The following is a 24412-nucleotide window of genomic DNA, read 5'->3' on the forward strand; positions in this document are numbered from 1 at the left end:
TGTAGCTTGTGTCAGCATCTCCTTCCTCTCATGGCTGAGTGGTATTCCAGTGTGTAGATGGACTGCATTGTATTCATCCATCCATCCAAGGGCAGACATTTGAGGCTGTTTCCACCTTTTTGCTGTTTGTGAATAGTGCTGCTATGAGCATATATGTTCATGTACTTGATTGGATATCAGTTTTCGGTTCCTTTGGGTAGATACCTAGAAGTAGAATTGCTGGATCCTACGGTAATTCTATGTCTAACTTTTTGAGGAGCTTCACGACTGTTTTCCACTGTGGCTGCACCACGTTACATTCCCACCAGCCACCATGCACAAGTGTTCCAATTTCTCCACATCCTCACCAACACTTGTTTATTTTCTTTTCTTTTTTTTTTTTTTTTGCGATAGAGTCTCACTTTGTTGCCCTTAGTAGAGTGCCATGGCATCATAAATCAAAGAAATTTTGGGCTCAAGCGATCCTCTTACCTCAGTTTTTCATTTTTAGTAGAGACAGGATCTCACTCTTGCTCAGGTTGGTCTCAGACTTGTGAGCTCAATCAATCCACCTGCCTTAGCCTCCGAGAATGCTAGGATTACAGGTGTGGGCCACTGCACATGGACTTATTTTTCAACTTAAAAAAAAAAAAAAAACCTATCCTAGAAAGTATGCAGTGGTATCTCTTTGTGGTTTCTGCTTGCATTTTTTTTTTTTTCCAGTTTTTGGCCACAGCCGGGTTTGAACCCACCACCTCCGGCATATGGGGCCAGCGCCCTACTCCTTGAGCCATAGGCGCCACCCCTTGCATTTTTCAATAACAAACAACAAACAATGCTGAGTGCCTTTCCATGTGCTTATCAGCCATTTGCATACCTTCTTTGCAGAAATATCTATTCGTATCTTTTTCCCATTTTTTTCATTTTCCCTCTTTTTTTAAATTAAATCATAGCTGTGTACATTTCTTTTTCCCATTTTTAAGTTGTCTTGGTTTTTTTATAATTTTTTTTTTTTTGAGAAAGAGTCTCACTCTCACCCTGGGTAGAGTGCCATGGCATCAAATTGCTCACAGCAGCCTTAGTCTCCTGGGCTCAAGAGATTCTCTTGCCTCAGCCTCCTCATATGCCTGCCACCATGCCTGGCTAGTTTTTTCTTTTCTTTTCTTTTCTTTTGCAGTTTTTAGCCAGGGCTGGGCTTGAACCCACCACCTCCAGTATATGGGGGTCAGTGCCCCACTCCTTTGAGCCACAGGTGCAACCCAAAGTTTTATTATTATTACTATGCATATATATACTTTTTTTTTTTTTGTAGCGACAGAGTCTCACTTTATTGCCCTCGGTAGAGTGCCATGGCGTCACACTGCTCACAGCAACCTCCAACTCCTGGGCTTAGGCGATTCTCTTGCCTCAGCCTCCTGAGTAGCTGGGACTACAGGTGCCCACCACAACACCCGGCTATTTTTTTGTTGCCGTTTGGCTGGGGCCGGGTTTGAACCCACCATCCTTGGTATATGGGGCTGGTACCCTACTCACTGAGCCACAGGTGCCACCTGGTCCTGGCTAGTTTTTTCTATTTTTAGTACAGACACGCTCTCACTTTTGCTCAGGCTGGTCTGGAACTCCTGAATTCAAGCAATCCACCTGCCTCGGCCTCCCAGAGTGCTAGGATTACAGGCATGAGCCACTGTACCTGACCATATTTGTTATTTGTTATTTGGGCTTTTGGTGTCATTATCTAAGATACTGCTGTCTCACTGAATGTCAGGGAGATTTAGTCTAATGCTTTCTTTCCAGGATTTTATACTTTTAGCTCTTACATTTAGGTCTCTGATTCGTTTGGGGTTAATTTTTGTATATGATCCCTACATGTAACATGGGGGTCCAAATTCATTCTTAGTATAAACAAATACAATTGTCCTGGCACCATATGTTGAAAAGATTATTCTTTCTCCATTACACATATTTTTCGTGTTATATTTGATAAAATTTACACTAAAATGCAATTGTGAAAATGGGAACTCTATGCTTCTGGTGGGCAGCAATTGCTATCACTTTTCTGGTGGATACCTAGGTACCATATGTATTGAAAACATATATTTAAAATTTTGAGGCTTTTTTCATTATTATGCCTGTAATTGCATTCACTTCTCTCTCTCTCTCTTTCCTTTTTTCCCCTCTCTCTTTCTCTCTCTTACTTTCTTTGTTTCAGGGCAAGGTCTAATTCTGTCCTCTGAGCTAGAGTAAAGTGGCATTATTACAGTTCATTTCAGGCTTGAACTTCGGGGCTTAAGTGATCCTCCTGTCTTAGCCTCCCAAGTAGCTGGAACTACAGGGGTACACCACCATGTCTGGCTAATTTTTGTATTATTGTAGAAACAAGTTTTACTATGTTGTCCAGGCTGGTCTTGAACTCCTGGTCTCAAGCTATCCTCCTGCCTTGGTCTCCCAAAGTGCTCAGATTATAGGCATGAGCCACCACACATAGGCTAAATAAGAAGTCTTGAAACAGAAAGACATAAAATGAGGTCATGTTTTGACCAGTTGGGAAAAATGTGGTGACTAACATCTCACTGGAACCTATCCCTGTGTTTCCCTTAAAAGTGATGGTCAGTATTCTCAGATTTGGTGTTCACAGTGACTTCATAGAGCAGAACTTGTGAGAATTGACTGTATCTACTTCTGAGGGCTATTGGGAGGACTAGATCAGATTGTGCATGGAATGCAATTAGGACAAGGCTTGTGATAAATAATAGGAAAAAGAAACTGTGCAACTGAGAGAAAACACTACAACAGGTCCACTTTGGTAATGAAGATGCAAATCTTCATTATCTAATTAGAACTGCAGGGACTTGGAGGGATACCACGTGTAATTATCACACTGGACTTTAGCCAGGGCAGGGCAGGGGAGGCTACATTGGCCAGATCTGCCAGACCATTCCTAGTGGACATGCATGGTCATGACGACACGGATGGAAGAATGCCATCTACTAAATCACCAAATGTGGCTTCCCTTGGCACTTTGGACTCTCCATGGTGTCGACCAAGAAATAACTAGCTTGGTATCTGCTCATAATAAGGAAGCAAAGGAACACCACCCTACAATAGTTAACCCATGCGCTGTTTACTTTAACTCCTGTAATACTTCATTATCAAAAACTCAAATAATGTGAAAGCCTTCTTCAAGAGTTAAGAAGACAAGACTTTTTTTTCTTTCTTTAGAGGCGGGGCTTCACTCTATCACCCAGGCTCAAGTGCAGTGGCACAGTGCAACCTCTAATTCCTGGGTTCAAGTGATCCTCCCACCTCCTGAGTAGTTGGGACTACATGGGTGAGCCACTACACCCAGACAATAAAAGGAAGGAAACCCTGGCACAGGCTACAATGTGGATGGACCTTGTGCTCAGTGAAAGAAGCCAGACACAAAGGCCACCTAGTATAAGATTCCATTTATATGAAATGTCCAGGACAGGTGAATCCACAAAGACAGGAAGTGGATTAGTGGTTGCCAGGGACGGAAGGAAAGGAGGAATGGCAAGTGACTTGTAATGGATATGGGATTTCTTTTTAGGGTAATAAAAATGTTCTGGAATTTGACAGTGGTGATTCTTATATAAGTCCACGAATATACCAAAAAATATTGAATTGCACACTTAAATGGGTGAATTGTATGGTGTGTGAATTATACCTCAATAAAATTGTTATTAACTTTTAAAGTACCGTACAAGATTGTAATAAAAGTTAGGTTAAGATCTGCCTCCCTGCTTCTAAGTTCCCACAGGGCTAGTACAATGTCAGTTTTGCTTACTGCTGCATTCTCCAAATGGTCCAGACTCTAATAAGTGGCTCATTAAATATCTCTTAAAACCAGCCACATTGGGGCGGTACCTGTGGCTCAGTCGGTAAGGCGCCGGCCCCATATACCGAGGGTGGCGGGTTCAAACCCAGCCCCCGCCAAACTGCAACCAAAAAATAGCCGGGCGTTGTGGCGGGCGCCTGTAGTCCCAGCTGCTCGGGAGGCTGAGGCAAGAGAATCGCTTAAGCCCAGGAGTTGGAGGTTGCTGTGAGCTGGGTGAGGCCATGGCACTCTACCAAGGGCCATAAAGTGAGACTCTGTCTCTACAAAAAAAAATTTGTGGTAGATCAACTTAAAAGCATAAATTTATAAGGGAAAATAAAAAAAAACTTTAAAAAAACCAACCACATTGGCTCGGTGACTATAGTTCAACCGGCTAAGGAGCCAGCCACATACACCAAAGCTGGCAGGTTCAAATCCAGCCTGGGCCTGCCAGGCCACACACATCACTCTCTGTGGCGGGGCTGTCCTGGGGCACTGCAGGGTGCCAAGTAGTGTTCCTGGCCTCCATCCCCTCAATGACAGCAGCAACAGGATCCCCTCTAATTGGTTGACAACCACAAAGGTCTCCATACATTCTCAAGCTGCCCTTAGCAAATTGCCCCTGTTTCAGAATCATCAATTTAGAGGCACTGAATATTTGAATTTGGGGCACTGAGTGAGCCTTTAGAAACCCCACTAGTGGCTGATACCCAGAGGATGCTAAAGGGACAAGCAGAAGTTGGCCATGTCAGCAGGGCCTCATCCACCCAGCCAGAAGGTGGTCAGCAGGGCTCTCAAACCCACCTGACTGGGACAAAAAGAAAACCCATCCTCTAGCTGTGGTTCTCAACCTTCCTAATGCCGCGCGACCCTTTAATACAGTTCCTGTGGGTCGCGACCCACAGATTGAGAACCGCTGCGAGAGGAGCTCCATGCAGATGGGCACACTCATGTGGTCCCGAGGATCCTGCAGGATTGAAGGATCAGGTCCTGAGTAGGAAGTCTCAGAAATCTTTCCCAAGGTTACCCTGCAGAGACCCCCACATCTGAGTAGTTAAAAGGCGGGGTTCCGAATAAGGGCTGGGACTTGAGGGAGGCAGGCGCTGCGTGAATAAGACTTCCCACCTGAGTGGGCGGGACTCTGATAGGAGGCGGGGCCTCTCCGCTGGGCGGGGCTCTAGACAGAGTCCCCCAGAGCAGAGAGGCTGGAAGGCGGGAGGTTTGCACCAGGGGCGGGGCCCGGCTCGCGGCTCGGGGGCAGTGCAGGTGATGTCACCGGCCTGACGGAGCTCGGGTAAGACGCGAAAATGGCGGCGAGTAACTACTACAGTTCAGAGGTGGACGACAACCCGCAGCACAGGTAAAGGCCTCGCAGCGCAGGCCACCCATCTGGCTTGGCCCCTCACCGGCCCCCCGCGCCCTGTCTTGGCTCTGGACCCTACCCTGACCCTGACCCCAGGCCCGGAGGAAGCCGCGCTATGAGGAGTCGGCGCGGTGCTCTCTTGGTCAGAACCCGGCGAGATGCGGGATGGGGAGCTGAGTCCTGGGTGGGGACCTGATCTCGCAGGATATATCTGAGGAGCCGACTTGTGCCTGTCAGGAGCAAGGAGAGGGCTCCTGACGTGGGAGGAGTCCCAGGCCGGTGGGTGGGGGGAGAAACCTGAGCCGTGCCGGGTGGGAACCCAGTGCTCTAGGTGGGCCTACACTGAGCAGGGGACTGCGGTGGGCAGGGGACAGGAGACGACCCTGGGGATCAGATGATGAGAGGCCTAGGAGGGTGCTGGGCAGGGAGAGGGGCGGGAGCAGGAGCTACTCTGATGCGGGTAGGAGAGAAGAAAGCAGAGTCCTGGTGGGGACCTGATCTCGCAGGAGACTAGACCTGGGATGGGGAAGAGAAGACAGGGAACTAGGAGGGTGAGGGAGGGATGGGGCAGAGAGGATGTAGGGGTGAGGATTGAGATTTGGCGGGGAGCAGAGTCTGGTGGTGTCACTCTGAACTAGAGTGCAGAGGCATCATCATAGCTCATTGCAGCCTCAAACTCCTGGGTTCAAACAATCCTCCTGCCTAAGCCTCCGGAGTAGCAGGGACTGCAGGCAGCGTGTACCTTGGCTAATTTTTCTATTTTTAGTAGAGACAGGCCTCACTCTTGGACTGATCTCAAACTCCCCGCCTCAAACAATCCTCTAGTCTCGGCCTCCCAGACTGCTAGGATTACACGTGCAAGCTGGGCCTCTTTTTCTTTTTTTCTGCCCCAGAGGCCCATTGTCAGAAACAACTTACAATTTCTTTTTTTTTTTTTTTTTTTAAGTGGGTGGGGAGCGGAGGAGGAATGGATAGAGAGTGATGAACAGCCTTTCTTTCTTTCTTTATTTTTTTTATTTTTATTTTTTTTTTGTGGTTTTTGGCCGGGGCTAGGTTTGAACCCGCCACCTCTGGCATATGGGACCGTCGCCCTACTCCTTGAGCCACAGGCGCCGCCAACTTACAATTTCTTTCTCTTTTATTTTTTGAGACAGAATCTCAACTTTGTCGCCCTCAGTAGAGTGCTGTAGCATCACAGCTCACAGCAACCTCCAGCTCTTGGGCTTAGCCGATTCTCTTGCTTCAGCCTCCCAAGCAGCTGGAACTACAGCAGCCCGCCACAACACCTGGCTTTTTTTTGTTGTTGTTGTTGCAGTTTGACCGGGCCAGGTTCAAACCCACCAACCTCGGTATATGGGGCCCGCGCCCTACTCACTGAGCCACAGGCGCCCAACTTCTTTCTCTTTTTGCTTTCTCTCTTTTGCCAGTGCATTCTTTGGTCAGATGTGGAAAATCACTTTATCTTTCAGAGGAGAAATTGAATGTTTATACTGTTCAAATAGGTAGTTACTGAGCTTCAGAAGATGTTTATGTCATCTATTGAATTACTGATTCGAATTTGTACTTACACATATTAGTGTAGCTCTTGTCTATATTCTGATGATTTAGATAATACAATATACATGTAGCCAAGGTATGAAACTGCCACAAACCAAATGTGGAGTTAGACTGTCTTTAGAGTTGTCTCCAAGAGAGTGTGTTATTCTTTGAGAAAAAGAGTACCTATTAACTAAAGCTAAAAATAACATGTGGATCATATCAAAATAAATTTCAGTCTCACAAAACCTTGAAACTAGATAACCTGCATTATGTGAATGATTTTATTTAATTAATTTATTTATTTTGAGACAGAGCCTTAAGCTGTCACCCTGGGTAGAATGCCGTAGTGTCATAACTTACGGCAACCTCCAACTCAGGCTCAAGCAATCCTCTTGCCTTAGTTTTTTTTCTATTTTTAGTAGACACAGGGTCTTGCTTTTGTTCAGGCTGGTCTTGAACTTGTGAGCTCAAGCAGTCCATCCGCCTGAGCCTCCCAGAGTGCTAGGATTACAGGCATGAGCCACTGCGCCCGGCCTATGTGAATGATTTTAAATTAACCAGACATCTCTTTTGGGGGAAATGAATTTTGCTTAGAAATTTTGGTTTTTAAGGGCGGCGCCTGTGGCTCAGTGAGTAGGGTGCCGGCCCCATATGCCGAGGGTGGCGGTGGCGGGTTCAAACCCAGCCCCGGCCAAACTGCAACCAAAAAATAGCCGGGCGTTGTGGCGGGTGCCTGTAGTCCCAGCTGCTTGGGAGGCTGAGGCAAGAGAATCGCATAAGCCCAAGAGTTAGAGGTTGCTGTGAGCCGTGTGACGCCATGGCACTCTACCCGAGGGCGGTACAGTGAGACTCTGTCTCTACAAAAAAAAAAAAAATGGAAAGAAATTTTGGTTTTTAAAGTATACATGTTTTAGATAATGTGCCAGAGAAAAACCGGTTAGATAATTGATTTTGTGAGAACTAACTTTATGGTGGCATTTGGACAACAGTACTTACAAAGCTCATTTAATGAATTACCAAAACAAAAATAACAGTTTATTTCTTGGAAGTTTTGATTGGATTTTCTTGGGTTATAAAATTGATAACCATAAAAAAATAATTTTTATTTTGAGACAGAATCTCACCTGGTCACCCTTAATAGGGTGCTGTGGCATCTTAGCTCATAGCAACCTCAAACTCTTGGGTTCAAGTGATTCTCTTGCCTCAGCCTACCAGGTAGCTGAGACTACAGGTGCCTGCCATAGTGCTTGGCTATTTTTTAGAGACAGGGTCTCACTCCTGCTCAGGTTGGTCTTGAATTGGTGAGCTGAGGTAGTCCCCCCTGCCTCAGCCTCCCAAGTGCTAGGATTATAGGTGTGAGCCACTGTGCCTGGAGTAAACAAAATTAATAACTGGCCGCTGCACCCAGAGTAAAAAAATAAAATTGATAACCATAGCCGTGGGAGGAACATTCCTTATGTTGCCATCTCTAAGTAGGGTTGGAGGTCTGAACTATTTAGCTGTAGACCAGTAGGAATTGGATACATATTTACTCTGGAAGGCATAGAAAAGTTTATAAGTACCTATTGATAATGTTGATTATAATTTATTTTTCATATGGTTGTATGAATCTCTTTTATAATAAGAGTTTTATTTTGTTTATTTATTTTAGACATAGAGTCTCACTCAGGCTTACTGCAGCAGTGCGATTGATAACAGCTCATGGTAACCTTAACCTCCTGATCTTCCCACCTTAGTCTGTCAAGGAGCTGGACTATAGGCACATGCCATCATATCCAGCCAATTTTTCTGTTTTATGTAAAGATGGTGTCTCACTGTATTGCCTAGCCTGGTCTTGAACTCCTGGCCTTAAATGACCCTCCCCCTTAGCTTCCCAAAGTGCTGGGATTACAGGTATATGCCAGAGTTCAAGTTAGTGCCATAAGTATTCAGAACGAAGGATTGATCACATATGGAAAATTGAATTGGAAAGTGCTTCTAATTAGCACTGAGTGTAGTTTTTAGTTGTGAGGCCAAGAGCAAGTAAGGAAGTCCAATAGGGCCTGTACATGTTTAAATCACATCAGTTATGAGAATATTGAAAGCTGAAAGCGGGCTGTTGGAAGTCAAGACCAGTGGAAAATGACAGGCTGGCTGTCTCCGTTACATTTCTGTCTTCATTTAGCAGTTCTGTCATTTGTCACAGTTTCACTGATATTGCACAGTTGGCTATGTCTTTGCATTTTTTTGTTTGTTTGTTTGTTTGTTTGTTTTGGGTAGAGTGCAACATAGCTATGGTGTCGTAGCTCACAGCAACCTCAAACTCTTGTGCTTGAGCAGTCCTCTTGCCTCAGCCTCCTGAGTAGCTGGGACTACAGGTGCCCACCACAGTGCAGCTAGTTTTTCTATTTTTATTTTTATTTCTTTTCACAGCCTGTATTAGTTGAGAGTTTTTCTATTTTTTTTTTTTTGTTTATTTTGAGACAGAGTCTCACTTTGTCACCCTTGGTAGAATGCCGTGGTATAATAGCTCACAGCAACCTTCAACTCCTGCCTCAGCCTCCCTAGTAGCTGGGACTACAGGTGCCCATCACAATGCCCAGCTATTTTTCTTTTCTTTTCTTTCTTTTTTTTTGTAGAGACAGAGTTTCACTTTATAGCCCTAGGTAGAGTGCCGTGGCATCAAACAGCTCACAGCAACCTCCAACTCCTGGGCTTAAGCGATTCTCTTGCCTCAGCCTCCCAAGTAGCTGGGAGTACAGGCGCCCGCCACAACACCCGGCTATTTTTTTGTTGCAGTTCGGCCAGGGCTGGGTTTGAACCGGCCACCCTCGGTATATGGGGCCGGTGCCTTACCAACTGAGCCACAAGCGCCGCCCTCTTTCTTTTTTTTTTTTGAGACAGAGTCTCACTATGTCACCCTTGGTGGAGTGTCATGGCATCACAGCTCATAGCAACCTCAAACTCTTGGGCTGATTCTCTTGCCTCAGCCTCTCGAGTAGCTGGAACTATAGGCGCCTACAATGCCTGGCTATTTTTTTTTGTTGCAGTTGTCATTGTTGTTTTAGCTGGTCCGGGCTGGGTTCAAACTTGCCAGGCTAGTTTCAAACTTGCCAGCCTGGGTATATGTGGCTGGCGCCCTACCCACTGAGCTACAGGTGCTGTCAGCCTGGCTATTTTTCGAGACAAGGTCTCACTCTGACTCAGGCTGGTCTCAAACCTGTGAGCTCAGGCAGTCCACCCACCTTGCCCTCCCAAGTGCTGGGATTAAAGGCGTAAACCACCTCATTGGCTTGCATTCTTGTTAAATCTGAATACAAGGACTGCTAGATTTGGCTGTAATACTTGATTGCTCTATCTTTATAAGCTGGTTCATTCAGCATGAACTTTGAGCTGAATTCCTGCCTCTGGAACATGTCAGGAAGTTGCAGATGTGGTTGGAATCCCTTGCAGCTCTGTTGGTGGTGGGTAATGATAGCGATTACTGCTATTGGTTCTCTGCATTATGTAAGTCTCAGCCTTACATAATGGAGGACATCTGTTGAGTCCTCAGTAATCTTTCGAGGTGAGTGTTGTGATGCTCATTTTGCTGGTGAGGAAAATGGGGCTCAGGGATGCAGTAACCGTTGTAGGGACCCAATGGTGCAAATGATCAGGTCCAGATAGGAGTCAGTGCTGTATGGCTCCCAAGCTAGCACTTTGCCCTACACTGGGTCATACTTGAGGCTAGGCAGACAGTCACAGTGGCCAGCCCAGCCTTGGCCACATCAGCTTAGAGGTTGTGCCTGCTGGCTACTGTCATTCTTTACATGGTGACCTGGGCCTGGTCAGATTTGTGGCCTAGGGTTATACTTTTTGGACAAGAAGAAAACAAAAATCCATGCAGCACCCATAGCTCAGTGGGCAGTGCACCGGCCACATACACCGAAGCTGGCGGGTTCAAACCCAGCCCGGGCCAGCTATAACAACAATGAGAACTGCACCAAAAAAATAGCCGGGCGTTGTGGCGAGCACCTGTAGTCCCAGCTACTGGGGAGGCTGAGGCTAGAGAATTGCTTTAGCCCAAGAGTTTGAGGTTGCTGTGAGCTATGATGCCATGGCACTCTACTGAGGGCAACATAGTAAGACTCTGCCTAAAGAAAAAAAATAAAAAAACTCCCTCCAGAGTGGGAAAGCCAAGAAAGCACTTAGTTGGGTGTCATGGGGAAAGTAAAGATAACCCAACTGTACCTCTCAGTAATCTTTCTCATAGACAGCAGATAGCTTAGGAAAGGCCAGGAGCCCATGGAACAGCCCAGGCAGTGCCAGTGTCAGAGACAGAGATAGCCTGTTAACACTCAGGGAACCCCTGCCTGCCACCTGTCATACCTAGCCCAGTCTCCATGTCTGCCCTCCCGTATTCTCCAAGCCCTTCCCGAGGAAACCTGACCCCGTTTAGGTCCAAGAAGCATAGGCTGCCCTTGAGAATCTCATGTTGCTTTCTCAGGGGCTGGGACACACCCCTACCATGTCCAAAAGTAGCATTGCTCTAAACATCCAGGAAAAGGGCTGTGGCCACTCAGCTGAGACTGTGGCATCCTAATAAGTGACTGTACTGCCCGTTTGTCCGAGTATGGAGTTGTCTGGGATTTGACTCTGGAATAGCAAGGCAGATGAATTTGCTGCCATTTATTTAAAGGCCTTTCTCAGGAAGGCTAAAATGTGTGTCTGGGATGGATTGAAAGAATTCCTTAAGAGAGAATCATGAGAGGCTGCTCTGGAATGAAAGTGAAAACTTGGTTTAAGTATATTTTCAGGAAACCTTTTTAAATGACAGAACTATGCTATCTGAGGGCATATCACAAGGAATTAGGTAGATTAAAAATGTTTGAAGTGTGGATTTTGATTTTTCATTTTATCTGTTTTAGAACCAAAACTTAATTCATAAACATTGAAGTAGGGTTTCCCAAGAAATGTATTTTTTTTTTCCATAGGCCGATTCTGTTTCTGGATTTTTTTTTAGTCTTATTTTATATTTTGTCTTTTGAGTTTACCAGTGTGTGTATCTAGAATTATCAAAAGAAATACATCAAATTTTAAAGCATTTTAAAATGACCCTGGAAAATGATTTTTTCACGTCGAGTGTAGTTGGTGTTCTTTTTTGTGGTTATAATGGTTAGGGGACAAAGACCCTTGGTCTGGATAAATAAATAGATAGACCTGGAAAAATAAGGGAAATATGAGAAGGGCATTTGTAAACCCCATGTCCCTTCTCTTTGTATTTTATATTTGTAAGTTGAGAGTTTATGAAACTTCAAACCAGGGAGTGCAAGGGCCAGCTTGTTAACCTTCAACTTGTTATGGTCATGTGGGCTGGGAATTCACAGACCCCCTTCTGTGTGAAATGTTCTAGTTTTTAAAGACCAGCCCCAAATTAGAACTGTGGACATATGACATCTGCCTCCACGGTGTGAGTTCTGCTTGATGTTTGAAAAAACTTAATAATGAGAAGATCATGTAGACGACAATGCCATAGATATGTCTGATGATTTTCTTTTTTTTTTTTGGTTTTTGGCCAGGGCTGGGTTTGAACCCGCCACCTCTGGCATATGGGACCGGCGCCTCACTCCTTGAGCCACAGGCACCGCCCTGTCTGATGATTTTTTTTTTTTTTTGAGACACAGTCTCACTTTGTCACCTTTGGTAGAGTGCCATGACGTCACAGCTTACAGCAACCTCAAACTCTTGGGCTTAAGAGATTCTCTTGCCACATCCTCCCAAGTACCTGGGACTACAGGCACCTGCCACAACACCGGCTATTTTTTGTTGCAGCCATCATTGTTGTTTGGCGGGCCCAGGCTGGATTCAAACCCGCCAGCTCAGGTGTATGTGGCTGGCGCCTTAGCCACTTGAGCCACAGGTGCTGAGCCCCAGCTATTTTTTGGTTGTAGTTGTCATTGTTGTTTGGCAGACCCAGGCTGGATTTAAACCCACCTGCTCTGGTGTATGTGGCTGGTGCCCTAGCCACTGAGCTACAGGCGCCGAGCCAATATGTCTGATGATTTAAAGAAACTGTGCATTTCACAACTAGGAGGAAGAGCCTTCCATTTTGACTGGCTTTAGTTGTTTAAGACGGTTCTCAGGCCTTTGTGTTAAGTAAATATCAGGCCAGGCATGGTGGCTCCCCCTGTAATCCCAGCACTCTGGGAGGCTGAGATGGGTGGATTACTTGAGCTCACCAGTTGGAGACCAGCCTGAGCAAAAGCTCACGAGTTGGAGAGCAGTCTGAGCAAGTCTTTACTAAAAATAGAAAAACTGAGGCAAGAGGATCACTTGAGCCCAAGGGCTGGATGTTGCTGTGAGCTATGAAGCCATGGCACTCTACCCAGGGTGAGAGCTTGAGACTCTGTCTCAAAAAAAAAAAAAAAAAGAAAGAGAAAAGAAAAAAAAAGAAGTAAATACCAGTTTTTATTTTTATTTTTTTGAGACAGAATCTCACTTTGTCACCCTTGGTAGAGTGCCATGGCATCATAGCTAACAGCAGTCTCAAACTCTTGGACTCAGGTGATTCTCTTGCCTCAGCCTCCCAAGTAGCTAGGAATACAGGCTACAACACCTGGCTGTTTTTAGGATCTCACTCTTGCTCAGGCTGGTCTCGAACTCCTCTCGAACTCAGGCAATTCACCTGCCTCGGCCTCCCAGAGTGCTGGGATTACCGGTGTGAGCCATCGCAACTGGTCCTTAAACCCAGTTTTTGTTTTGATCAAGGCTCTAAGTTGTTCGGTGGCTCATTCACATAAGCTAGGTGGTACCATCTCATTCAGACTAAAATTAGGGAACTTTGCAAAAACATGAGGGTTTTTTTGCTTCTTTGTTTTCTGCATGTCTTTTTCAGTAGGTAGGACACTTGAAATCTGAAATGTGTTGTTTATTCAAGATACTCTTGAATCTTTGTAGGAAGAACTTTTTGGTACCACCTATAGGCTCATTAAAACATACTTCCTTTTTCTTAAAGTAGCTGAGTGGTATCTAAGGGACTGGTTTTCAATGCTGTTAGCCTCACAAGAGATTGATAATTGTTTCCTTGTATGTCCCCAGGTACCAAGGTATCTGCCAGTTGGAAATGGACATTCTGTACCTACTGTTTTTGTATGTTGTGAGTCTTTTTAAAAATTATTTATTTATTTATTTATTTATTTATTTGTCTTTTAGAGACAGAGCCTCACTTTATTGCCCTTGGTAGAGTGCTGTGGCATCACACAGCTCACAGCAACCTCCAACTCCTGGGCTTAGACGATTCTCTTGCCTCAGCCTTCCGAGTAGCTGGGACTACAGGTGCCCCCCACAACGCCCTGCTATTTTTTTGCCGCAGTTTGGCCAGGGCCGGTTTCAAACCCGTCACCCTCAGTATATGGGGCCTGCGCCCTACCCACTGAGCCATAGACACTGCCCGTTTTTTTTTCTTTTTTTTTTTTTTTGAGATAGAGTCCTACTATGTTGCCCACCACAACACCCGACTATTTTTTGGTTGCAGCTGTCATTGTTGTTTGGCGGGCTCCTGCTGGATTTGAACCAGCCAGCTCGGGTATGTGTGGTTGCCATCTTAGCCACTGAGCCACAGGCGCCGAGCCTCTGCAGCATTTTGTGTCTTGAAAAGCCAATTCTACTGCATGAGGTTAAGTACTTGGTAAGTTTCCCTTCTCAATGGGCAGTGCCTGTGGCTCAGTGAGTAGGGCGCCAGCCCCATATACCTAGGGTGGAGGGTTCAAACCCAGCCCTGGCCAAACTGCAACAAAAAAATAGCCAACTGTTGTGGCAGACGCGTGTTGTACCAGCTACTCAGGAGGCTGAGGCAAGAGATTTGCATAAGCCCAAGAGCTGGAGGTTGCTGTGAGCTTGACGTTACATCACTCTACTGAGGGTGACAAAGTGAGACTCTGTCTCTAAAAAAAAAAAAAAAGTTTCTCTTCTCAAGAGCAGAGTGAACTGTGATGGCCTAAGGCCCTTGGAAAGAATGTTTTAAAAATCAAGTGGCAGGTGGCACCCATAGCTTAGTCAGCAGGGCACTGGCCACATACACTGAGGGTAGTGGGTTCAAATCCGGCCCAGGCCAGCTAAAAAACAACAATGACAACTACAACAAAAAAAATAGCCAGGTGTTCTGGCAGCCACCTGTAGTCTCAGCTACGTGGGAGACTGAGGCAAGAGAATTGCTTAAGCCCAAGCATTTGATGTTGCTGTGGGCTGTGACGCCACAGCACTCTACGAAGGGCGACATAGTGAGACTCTGTCTCAAAAAAAAATATTTTAAAAGCGAGTGGCTTCCCCTTTCTGCTGGAGACGCCATCTTCCGGTAATTCACCAAAATGACAACCACAAAAGGAAAGAGGAGAGGCACCTGATACATGTTCTCTAGGCCTTTTAGAAAACATGGAGTTGTTCCTTTGGCCACATATATGTGAATCTACAAGAAAGGTGATATTGTAGACATCAAGGGAATGGGTACTATTCAAAAAGGCATGCCACACAAATGCTACCATGGCAAAACTGGAAGAGTCTACAGTGTTACCCAGCATGCTGTTGGCACTATTGTAAATAAACAAGGGCAAAATTCTTGCTGAGAGGATTAATGTTAGTATTGAGGATATTAAGCACTCTAAGAGCAGAGATCGCTTCCTGAAATGTGTGAAGGAAAATGATCATAAAGAGAAAGAAGCCAAAGAAAAAGGTACCTGGGTTCAGCTGAAACGCCAGCCTGCTCTACCCACAGAAGCACACTTTGTGAGAACCAATGAAAGGAGCCTGAGCTCTGGAACCCGTTGCCTATGAATTCATGGCATAATAGGCATATAGTATAGCACACAGGAGAACCAATGGAACCATGATATTAGCTGCTGGAACCTATTTATTCCCCATGAATTCATTTCATAATAGGCATACAGCATAGCACACAATAACCAAGAGACCCCATGTAACAATAATATAAGATGCTGGAACCTATTCCCCATGAATTCATCGCATAATAGTCATACAAAGCTTTGTCACATTCAATGGCAAGGCACCTCCCTGAGCTGCTTGAACCTTTTCCCTATGAATTCATGGCATAATAGATATTAAAAATAAAAGGCCAGGGCGGTGCCTGTGGCTCAGTGAGTAGGGCGCCGGCCCCATATACCGAGGGTGGCGGGTTCAAACCCAGCCCCGGCTGAACGGCAACCAAAAAATAGCCGGGCGTTGTGGTGGGGCCTGTAGTCCCAGCTACTCGGGAGGCTGAGGCAAGAGAATCGCGGAAGCCCAAGAGCTGGAGGTTGCTGTGAGTCCTGTGACGTCATGGCACTCTACTGAGGGCGGTAAAGTGAGACTCTGTCTCTACAAAAAAATAATAATAATAAATAAAAGGCCAATATTGTAAAAATTAAAAAAAAAAAAAAAAAGAAAAAGAAAGTGGCTTCCTTGTCATTTTAATTCCATTGGTGGAATCCGGGGCTTGTGGTTGGCTGTCTGTCCTACTTGCCTTCGAGAACTTCGTATTGGCTGGTCCTGCTTCCTGTTGACATGAGAGGCTCATGTGGAAGACCAGCATAGAGGTGACTCTGGATGTTTTTCTGCCCCTTAAAGCAACAGGAGAGAGCTGGGGCTATATAGGTGGCCCCTTCTCCCAAAATGTTGGCCAGTTTTGTTCATAGCAGTAAAAAAAAGCAGCCCTATGTTGAGCCGATTCTGGTTGGAAATTCTTTTATTTGTCCTGCTTCTGGGAAGGTCTGTACCTAATACTGTCTCTTCAGCTTAATCAGCATAGTATCTGTTTTCCTTTTTTTTTGTAGAGACAGAGTCTCAATTTATCACCCTGTTTAGAGTGCTATGGCATCACAGCTCACAGCAAACTCAAACTCTTGGGCTTAGGCAATTCTCTTGCCTCAGCCTCCCAAGTAGCTGGGACTACAGGCGTCCGCCACTATGCCCAGATTTTTTTTTGTTGCAATTTGGCTGGGGCTGGGTTTGAACCCACCACCCTTTGTATCTGGGGCTGGTGCCCTACTCACTGAGCCACAGGCGCTGCCTTTTTTTTTTCTTTCTTTCTTAACATTATAGTCACTTTATTGCTCTAGAAAGTTAGTATTACCATCAGATTACATATATATATATATATTTTTTTTTTTTTTAGACAGAGTCTCACTTGGTGCCCTGAGTAGAGTGCTGTGGCATCATAGCTCACAGCAACCTCAAATTCTTGCCTTAGCCTCCTTAGTAACTAGGACTACAGGCACCCACCACAATGCCTCATTAGTTTTTTTTATTTTTAGTAGAGATGGGGTTTTGTTCTTGTGTAGGCTGTTTTCTAACTCCTGAGCTCAAGCAATCCACCCACCTTGTCCTCCCAGAGTGCTAAGATTATAGGCGTGAGCCACCTCTCCCAGCCCACTGGTATCTTCAAGACAGCATCCTTAGGCACTTGACCAGCAGGGGTTACCACACAGCCCGCTGCTTACAGGGACCTTTTCCTTTTCAGCACCATGGAAGGCCAGCATAGAAGTGACTCTGGAGGTTTTTCTCCCCCTTAAAGCAACAGGAGAGAGCTGGGACTGTAGGTGGCTCCATCATGGAAGAGATGCCCAGTGTTCTGCTGCCGAATAGTTTGGCTCACCTTCAAGGCTCAGGAAACTCTCAGTACCAGGATCTAGAATCTGGTTCTTATCTGAAGATCCCAACCAGCCCAGTGTGGCTCTGTCCTGAGGAACCAGGCTAGTCCTGATCTGAAGTTGGCCCCTTGATTACATTTTAAAGAAGAATGTTGCAAGTGGGGGTGGAGGAATGAAATCCTTTTGGTATCTCTCAAGACCTAAGGAGTTAATTAACAGAAGTCCTTTCTAATAAATTGGGCTATTTTCAGGTTATCCAGATCTGAAATGGACATTTCAAATGGAGAATGCACGATAAGGCTTTCATGGTAAGAAAAAAGAAAAAAATTGATTTAAGAAATCAGGACTGGGCTCCATGCCTATGGCTCAAGCAGCTAAGGCGCCAGCCACATACACCTGAGCTGGCAGGTTTGAATCCAGCCCAGGCCCACCAAACAACAATGATGGCTGCAACCAAAAAAATAGCCGGGCGTTGTGGTGGGTGCCTATAGTCCCAGCTACATGGGAGGCTGAGGCAAGAGAATCACTTGAGCCCAGGAGTTGGAGGTTGCTGTGAGCTGTGATGCTACGGCACTCTACCCAGGGTGACAGCTTGAGGCTCTGTCTTAAAAAAAAAAAAAAAAGGAAATCAGGACTGTTGGCCAGGTACAGTGTCTCACAGTTGTAATCCTAGTGCTCTGGGAGGCCAAGACGGGTGGATTGCTTCAGCCTGAGCAGAAAGCAACTTGTCTCTACTAAAAAAATAGAAAAACTGAGGCAAAAGGATCACTTGAGCCCAAGTTGAAAGTTGCTGTGAGCTAAGAAGCCACAGCACTCTATCCAGGCAATAGCTTGCGACTCTGTCTCAAAAAAAAGAAAAAGAATCGGTGGGCAGTGCCTGTGGCTCAAGGAGTAGGGCACTGGCCCCATATACCTGAGGTGATGGGTTCAAACCCAGCCCCAGCCAAAAACTGCAAAAAAAAAAGGAAGAAAGAAAGAAAAGAAAAAGAATCAGGAGGCTGATGCAAGAGAATTGCCTAAGCCCAAGAGCTGGAGGTTGCTGTGAGCTGTGATGCCACGGTACTCTACCAAGGGCGACAAAGTAAGGCTCTGTCTCAAAAAAAAGAAAAGAAAAGAAAAAAATCAGGACTGATATGGATATGAATGTATAATCTTTGTGAGCCGATGTGCCAAGTGAAGTAATGGCTGGGTGTGTGCGTGTGTTTGTGCGAACATACAATTGAAATGTGATCTTATTAACAATAAAACATTTCAGGCTCAGCGCCCATGCTCAGTGGTTAGGGCTCCAGCCACATACACCGGGGCTAGCAGATTCAAACCCAACCCAGGCCTGCTAAACAACAAAAAAAAATAGCTGGGTGTTGTGGCGGGTGCCTATAATTCCAGCTACTTGTGAGGCTGAGGTAAGAGACTCTCTTAAGCCCAAGAGTTTGAGGTTGCTGTGAGCTGTGACGCCACAGCACTCTACCCAGGGCAACAAAGTGAGACTGTCTCAAAAAACAAAACAAAACGATTTCAATGTATTTTCCCTGGTGACTGTCTTCACTGAATATACTAGCATTTGGCATTGCACTTGGGAAGTAGTCTCTCCAGACCCCCAGACAGCACATCATCCCCATCTGAGTGCTGCCCAGCCCTGAGATACTGTCCTGAGATACTCCTGGAAGACTCACTGAGGGCGGGGTGCTGGAGTGGAGATTTTCTATGAGCAGCACTGAAGGCTAGGTGCTCTTTCATGCTTAGTTTTCCCACTGGCTGGTACTCAGATTCTGTCTGGTGTGGTTTATGCCACGTAGGGAGTGCTATGCACTTGCGTTGATAGGTAAATAGGTGATGAGCCATTTCTTGGATGGGAGTCCATGATTTAAACAGAACAATGAGATTTTCAGCCCCATGATTCCAGGGAAATCTTTTTTCCTTGGATGCCAGATGTTTTTGGCTTCATTTGTATATATGTGTGTGTGTGTTCCTATTGAGTTATTCGGTGTGATGTTCAACAGGGTTCATCATCATATGCAAACAAGTAGTGACTTTCTTCCAGGCCTTCCTAAAGCATTTCATCACCTGCTTCTACCTGTGGATTCCAAAGTGTGTCCTTCTAAAATGTGTTCTGCACTCGAGGTTCTGATTTTTCCCTGTGAAGCAAGTGAGAGCATGTCCCAAAGGAAGGAGCTCTGGGTCAGGGGACCTGGACTCCTTGGAAGAATCCCTTCTATCTTCTGGGCTTCAATGTCCCCTTGAGTTTGGTAACTGTGTGAGTAAAATGATATCAGTGGGTCTTGTCACCTTTGGATTCCAAAGTTTAATCTAGAAGATGTATCCCAAAGAGTTTAACTTCCCATAACAAACATTGAGGCTGAAAAGCCATCCAAAGGTATCCTTGGGCCCACAGATGAGAATTCCAGTGAAGGCTTGTATGTGAACTTTTTGGAGCATTTCAGGTTGCTTAAAAAAAAAAAAAGAAAGAAAAGATAAATGTGCATTAACACTGATAGGCTTAAATACTGCTTTGCCCAAGTGCTGGGCAACTGATGCTTCCCCCAGTTTCCTGCCTTTCCCATCCAGCAGGCAACATAGGTTCTTGTCAAGGAGACAGCAGTTGTCAACTGCTGCAGTGCAGTGACAGTGGGTGAGCTTAGGCTCATTGGTTAAGAGCAGGCTTTACTTAGAGTAAATTTGTGACTCTGTTATTGTTTCCCAAGTACTCCCCTCCCCCAAGTACTACCCTCAGTGTAGCTCAGACACTGAAAATTTGCAGCCTGCAGGTGGTATTTGAGTCTCACACTTGCTTTCTTTGGCTTGTGCAGATGTTTTGCTTACTTTATTTGAATTAGTTGCCAGCACTTAAAAATTGAGAGATGGCGACTCGGCGCCTGTAGTACAATGATTATGGCACCGGCCATATACACTGAGGCTGGCCGGTTTGAACCCGGCTGGGCCAGCTAAACAACAAAGACAACTGCAACAAAAAAAGAGTGGGTGTTGTGGCAGGTGTCTATAGTCTCAGCTACTTGGGAGGCTGAGGCAAGAGAATTGCTTAAGCCCAAGAATTTGAGGTTGCTGTGAGCTGTGACTTCACAGCACTCCATCGAGGGCAACATAGTGAGACTCTGTCTCAAAAAAAAAAAAAAAAATTGGGAGATGTCACTCAAAACCCTGATTTCTAGCATTGCCTAAAATTGGAAGCTCTGGGTCAGGCATGATGGCTCACAACTGTAATCCCAGCACTATGGGAAGCCAAGGTTGGAGGATCTCTTGAGGCTAAGAGTTCCAGACCAGCTTGGGCAACATAGTGAAACCCCATATCAACAAAAAAAGAGAAAAAGTTGCTTACCACTTGGGAGGCTGTAGTTATAGCCACTTGGGAGGTGAGTCAAGAGGATTGCTTGAGCCCAGGAATTGGAGGCTACAATGAGCTATGATGATGCCACACTACTCCAACCTGGGCAACAGAGTGAGATTTTGTCTCCTGAAAAACAATTGGATGCTCTGGCAACCCTGGGCTACATTATAAGCTCCTACCATGTGCTGGACCCCGTATTACGAGAGTTCTTGTTTAACTGCCGCACATTCCAACACATGAGGTGTTCCCATTTTATAGGTGAGTAAACAATAGAGGCCAAGAAAGATAAAGTAACTCACTCAAGGCCCCACAGTGGGTAGAGCCAGGATCGGAAGCCAGGCCGTCTGGCTCCAGGTCCCACACCACCCTCTCTTCCTCACCTCTGTGCTGTAGGGGAGTGTCTTGTGTACCTTCAGAGCGATAAGTTAATGGCCATAATTAAGTGACAATGCAAGAAAGCTAGTGGTGTTGAAAGGAGAACTTATGACTCACATTTCCTGAGAAACTGCCACACCACTTAGGGACCACTGAGGTGGCCAGGAGGCAGGAGCAGGAACTCAGGTGAGCACACACCATAGTCATTGTTGGGGCTTTCGGCCCAGGCAAGGCAGCTTAGGACTGGCCCGTGTGAATCATCCTGGGGTCTCTGGGCTGCGGGGTATCAGGCTGCTATGGTTTGAATGTGTCCCTTCCAAAATGTAGATGTCACTAGTGTGATGGCATTAGATGATGAGGCCCCGAGGACTCCCTTTAAAAGAGGTGTTGAGCAGGGGCAGGGTTGGGCTGCCTTGCTCACTTCCTCTTCTGCCATGTGAGGACACAGTCCTGGAAGATGCAACAAGAAGACCCTCAACAGAAGCCAAGTCCCAGCACCTTGATCTCAGACTTCCCAGTCTCCAGAACTATGAGAAAATAAACTTCTGTTCTTTATAAATTACCCAGTCTGTGGTGTTCTGTTGCAGCTGTACAAATGGACTAAGACACTGGCCCTGGAGTGACAGAGCAGGACGGAGACTGGCTCAGTGTGTGAGAGTTAGAGAACAGAGGGCTGGGGATCTTAGGAGTGGGTGGCTTGTGTGTATGGAAGCTGTGTTCCCAGCAAGCCCTCTGCCATCTAAGAATTGGCTGGCCCTGGAGGTAGCATGGTCTCTCCATGGCCATCAAAACATCACAAATACAGGAAATAAAAACATGGTTAATACAAGAATGGCTAGCTTTCCTCCTAGCCCCCATCTTTGCCTCCCTCCTCTTCCTTGTGACCCTTTCTAACCCTGCCCACCCCTCCCTAATCCCCAGCCATCACTCTCAGGGCCTAAGAGCCTGACTTCCCCTCTCAGGCGTTGGAGATCTCCCAGGTTGTCTCTTCAGCGGTTCTGTTGCAGGCCTATGTGACATTCCTAGACTTCAGCTGCTTGCTTACTTTCCACCTCAGACAGCTTGGCTGGTTTTGTACATCACAGCCCCTGAGCTCCTGATTTTTAAAGGGCTGTATGAAACAAAAGCAATCACACCACAAAGAAGAAAATACCGCAGAGCCCGTGTGGCTGCAAAGCCCGAAATATTCTTTGGCCCTGTACAGAGAAAATTCCCACAAACTTAGCGGCTTAAAACAGCATTAGTTTACCATCTCACAGTTCTTGAGGTCACAAGTCCCAGATGAGACTTACTAGGCTCAAATCAAGCAGGTTGCAGAGGATACTCCTTCCTGCCTCTCCCCTCCTGAAAGCTGTGGCATTCTTGGCTTGTCGCCCCAACACTCCTGTCTCTTTTCCCATCATCTCATTGCCTTCTGTGCTATGACCTTCTGGCCCCTGTGTGCATACCCAGATAATCCAGGGTAGCATCCCCTCCTCGGGATTCTTAACATCCATGTCCACAAACCCCCTTTGCCATGGGAGGCGCCATGTTCACAGGTTCAGGAGTTAGGATGTGGCCATCTCTGGGGGCCTTAACATAAACTCCAGAGGCATTCACTGCAATGAGTCCTTGCCTACATCCTCACCTCCCTGGGCTAACGTGAGGCCCTGGTTAAATCTAACTCCCTACCTGCTTAGCACCTGCACCTCTGTCACTGAAGCCAGGGAAGACACAAATTCATGATCACAACCTCCAGCAGCCCAGCAGCCACGTGGCACTTCCCTGGTTCCTGCATTTCTGTACCTCTTCTCCCCCAGGATATTTCCTCTTTCTAATCCACTGAGAAAATCGGAGCCTTCCCTAGAAGGGATCACCCAGAGCACCCATCTGTCAACTCATACCCAGCAACCTAGCGAAGGCCATCCTCTCGGCCACCCTAGTCTCTCAGGTCTTTAACACATTTGGATACTAATATGACTTTTTCATGGCTTGTGCTCTCGTGGCCTGTTTTCCCTATTTCTCCTCTTCCATTTACAGCCAAACCTAAGAGAGCTGTCTCTGCTTTCTGCCTATGTTTCCCTCCTCCTGATCTCCCTTAAGCCCACTCCAGCCAGGCTTCTGTCCCTCAATTCCATGACAGTTGTAGTCAGTCCCGTCTCCATTGATCACTTCGACTCACAGAGCTGGCCACCAGCCTTGGACATAGCCAATTGCTGCCTCCAGGCTTTCTCTGGCTTTGAGGACCCTGCAGTGAGTCACAAGCCTTCCTCAGTCCCTTGCTGCACCTTCTCTGACTTCCGCAGGTTTCTCTTTCTCCTCCCAAGTGGTCAAAGGGCCCCAGCTGCCCGGCCCTTAAAATTCTTACAGCCTGCCTTGGACATCTCATCAGCTTCAGGGCTTTAAGATGACATCCAATACAGAAGGCCACACAGTGTGAAATCCCATTTATATGAAATGGCCAGGACAGGCAACCCCACAGAGACAGGAGGTGGATTCCTGGTCACCAGGGCCTGGGGAGGGGTGTGGAGTGACTGCTAATGGGGACAGGCTTCCTTTTGAGGTGATGCAATGTTCTGGAGTTAAGAGGTGGTGGTTACACTACATTGTGAGCATGCTGAATGCCACCGATGTGTGCACATTAAAGGGTAAATGTTATGGTGTGAGGAGCATATCTCAATCTTTAAAAAACTCTGTTGACACCCAATCTCTGACTCCCACTCAGGCCTCCCTCTGGAGCTGTAGGCTCATCCCTGCACAGTTGCCCGCCCTGCAGGATTCTGGATATCTAACTGGCACCTCAGACTGAGTACCAAAAGCAAGCACATGCCTCTCTCTCCACTCCCTGCTCCAGGGCCACCTGGAGGCGTGTGACCCCAAAGTGGGGGCATGTTCCCTCCTCATCCCCACCTTCAGCCTCATCCTGTGACCTACGCCTCCTCCCCACCACCACAGCCTCTCTCACCTTCCACTTCTGTTCTTGCTCCCCCATTCCACCTGTTCAGGCCGTGCAGTCAGAGAGGCTCTGCTATAAGGCAGAACATGTCCCTCCTCTGCTCGGGGTAACAGCCTGTGAAATCCACCCACCTCAGCTATCCCCGACCCTCTCCTGAGCAACACGGCCTTCCTGAACAGTCCAGATTCCAGGCACTCACCTCTTCCAGGCCTGGCACCCTCCCTGACCACCCACCCAATGGGAAAATGAAGCCCTGCACTCACACTCCAGCCCCTGTCTCTGCTGCAGCCTTCTCCACAGCATCTAGAACCATCCACCACCCTGTAGGTCAGGGGTGATTATTTTGCTTATTAGTCATCTCCCCAGAGTATCACCCACATCCCTCCTCAAGGACAGGACTTGGGTCTTGTCATTCCCAACTGCTGTAATGGCACCTGGCTCCCCA

General features: G+C 46.5%; 1 protein-coding gene across 4 annotated transcripts in view; it reads left to right on the forward strand.

Moving 5' to 3' along the window:
- Positions 1-5052: 5052 nt before the first annotated feature.
- The window catches only part of ZFR2 (zinc finger RNA binding protein 2), a 48071-nt gene continuing 28711 nt past the window's right edge, over positions 5053-24412 (forward strand). For all 4 annotated transcript variants that reach the window (XM_053580017.1, XM_053580026.1, XM_053580007.1 and 1 more), the window contains exon 1: positions 5053-5174. In XM_053580017.1, the coding sequence (XP_053435992.1) occupies positions 5122-5174 (53 nt within the window). In that variant the 5' untranslated portion in view covers positions 5053-5121. The remainder of the gene's footprint in view (positions 5175-24412) is intronic.

Source organism: Nycticebus coucang, chromosome 2 (genome assembly GCF_027406575.1).
Source record: "Nycticebus coucang isolate mNycCou1 chromosome 2, mNycCou1.pri, whole genome shotgun sequence".
Classification (NCBI taxonomy): domain Eukaryota; kingdom Metazoa; phylum Chordata; class Mammalia; order Primates; family Lorisidae; genus Nycticebus; species Nycticebus coucang.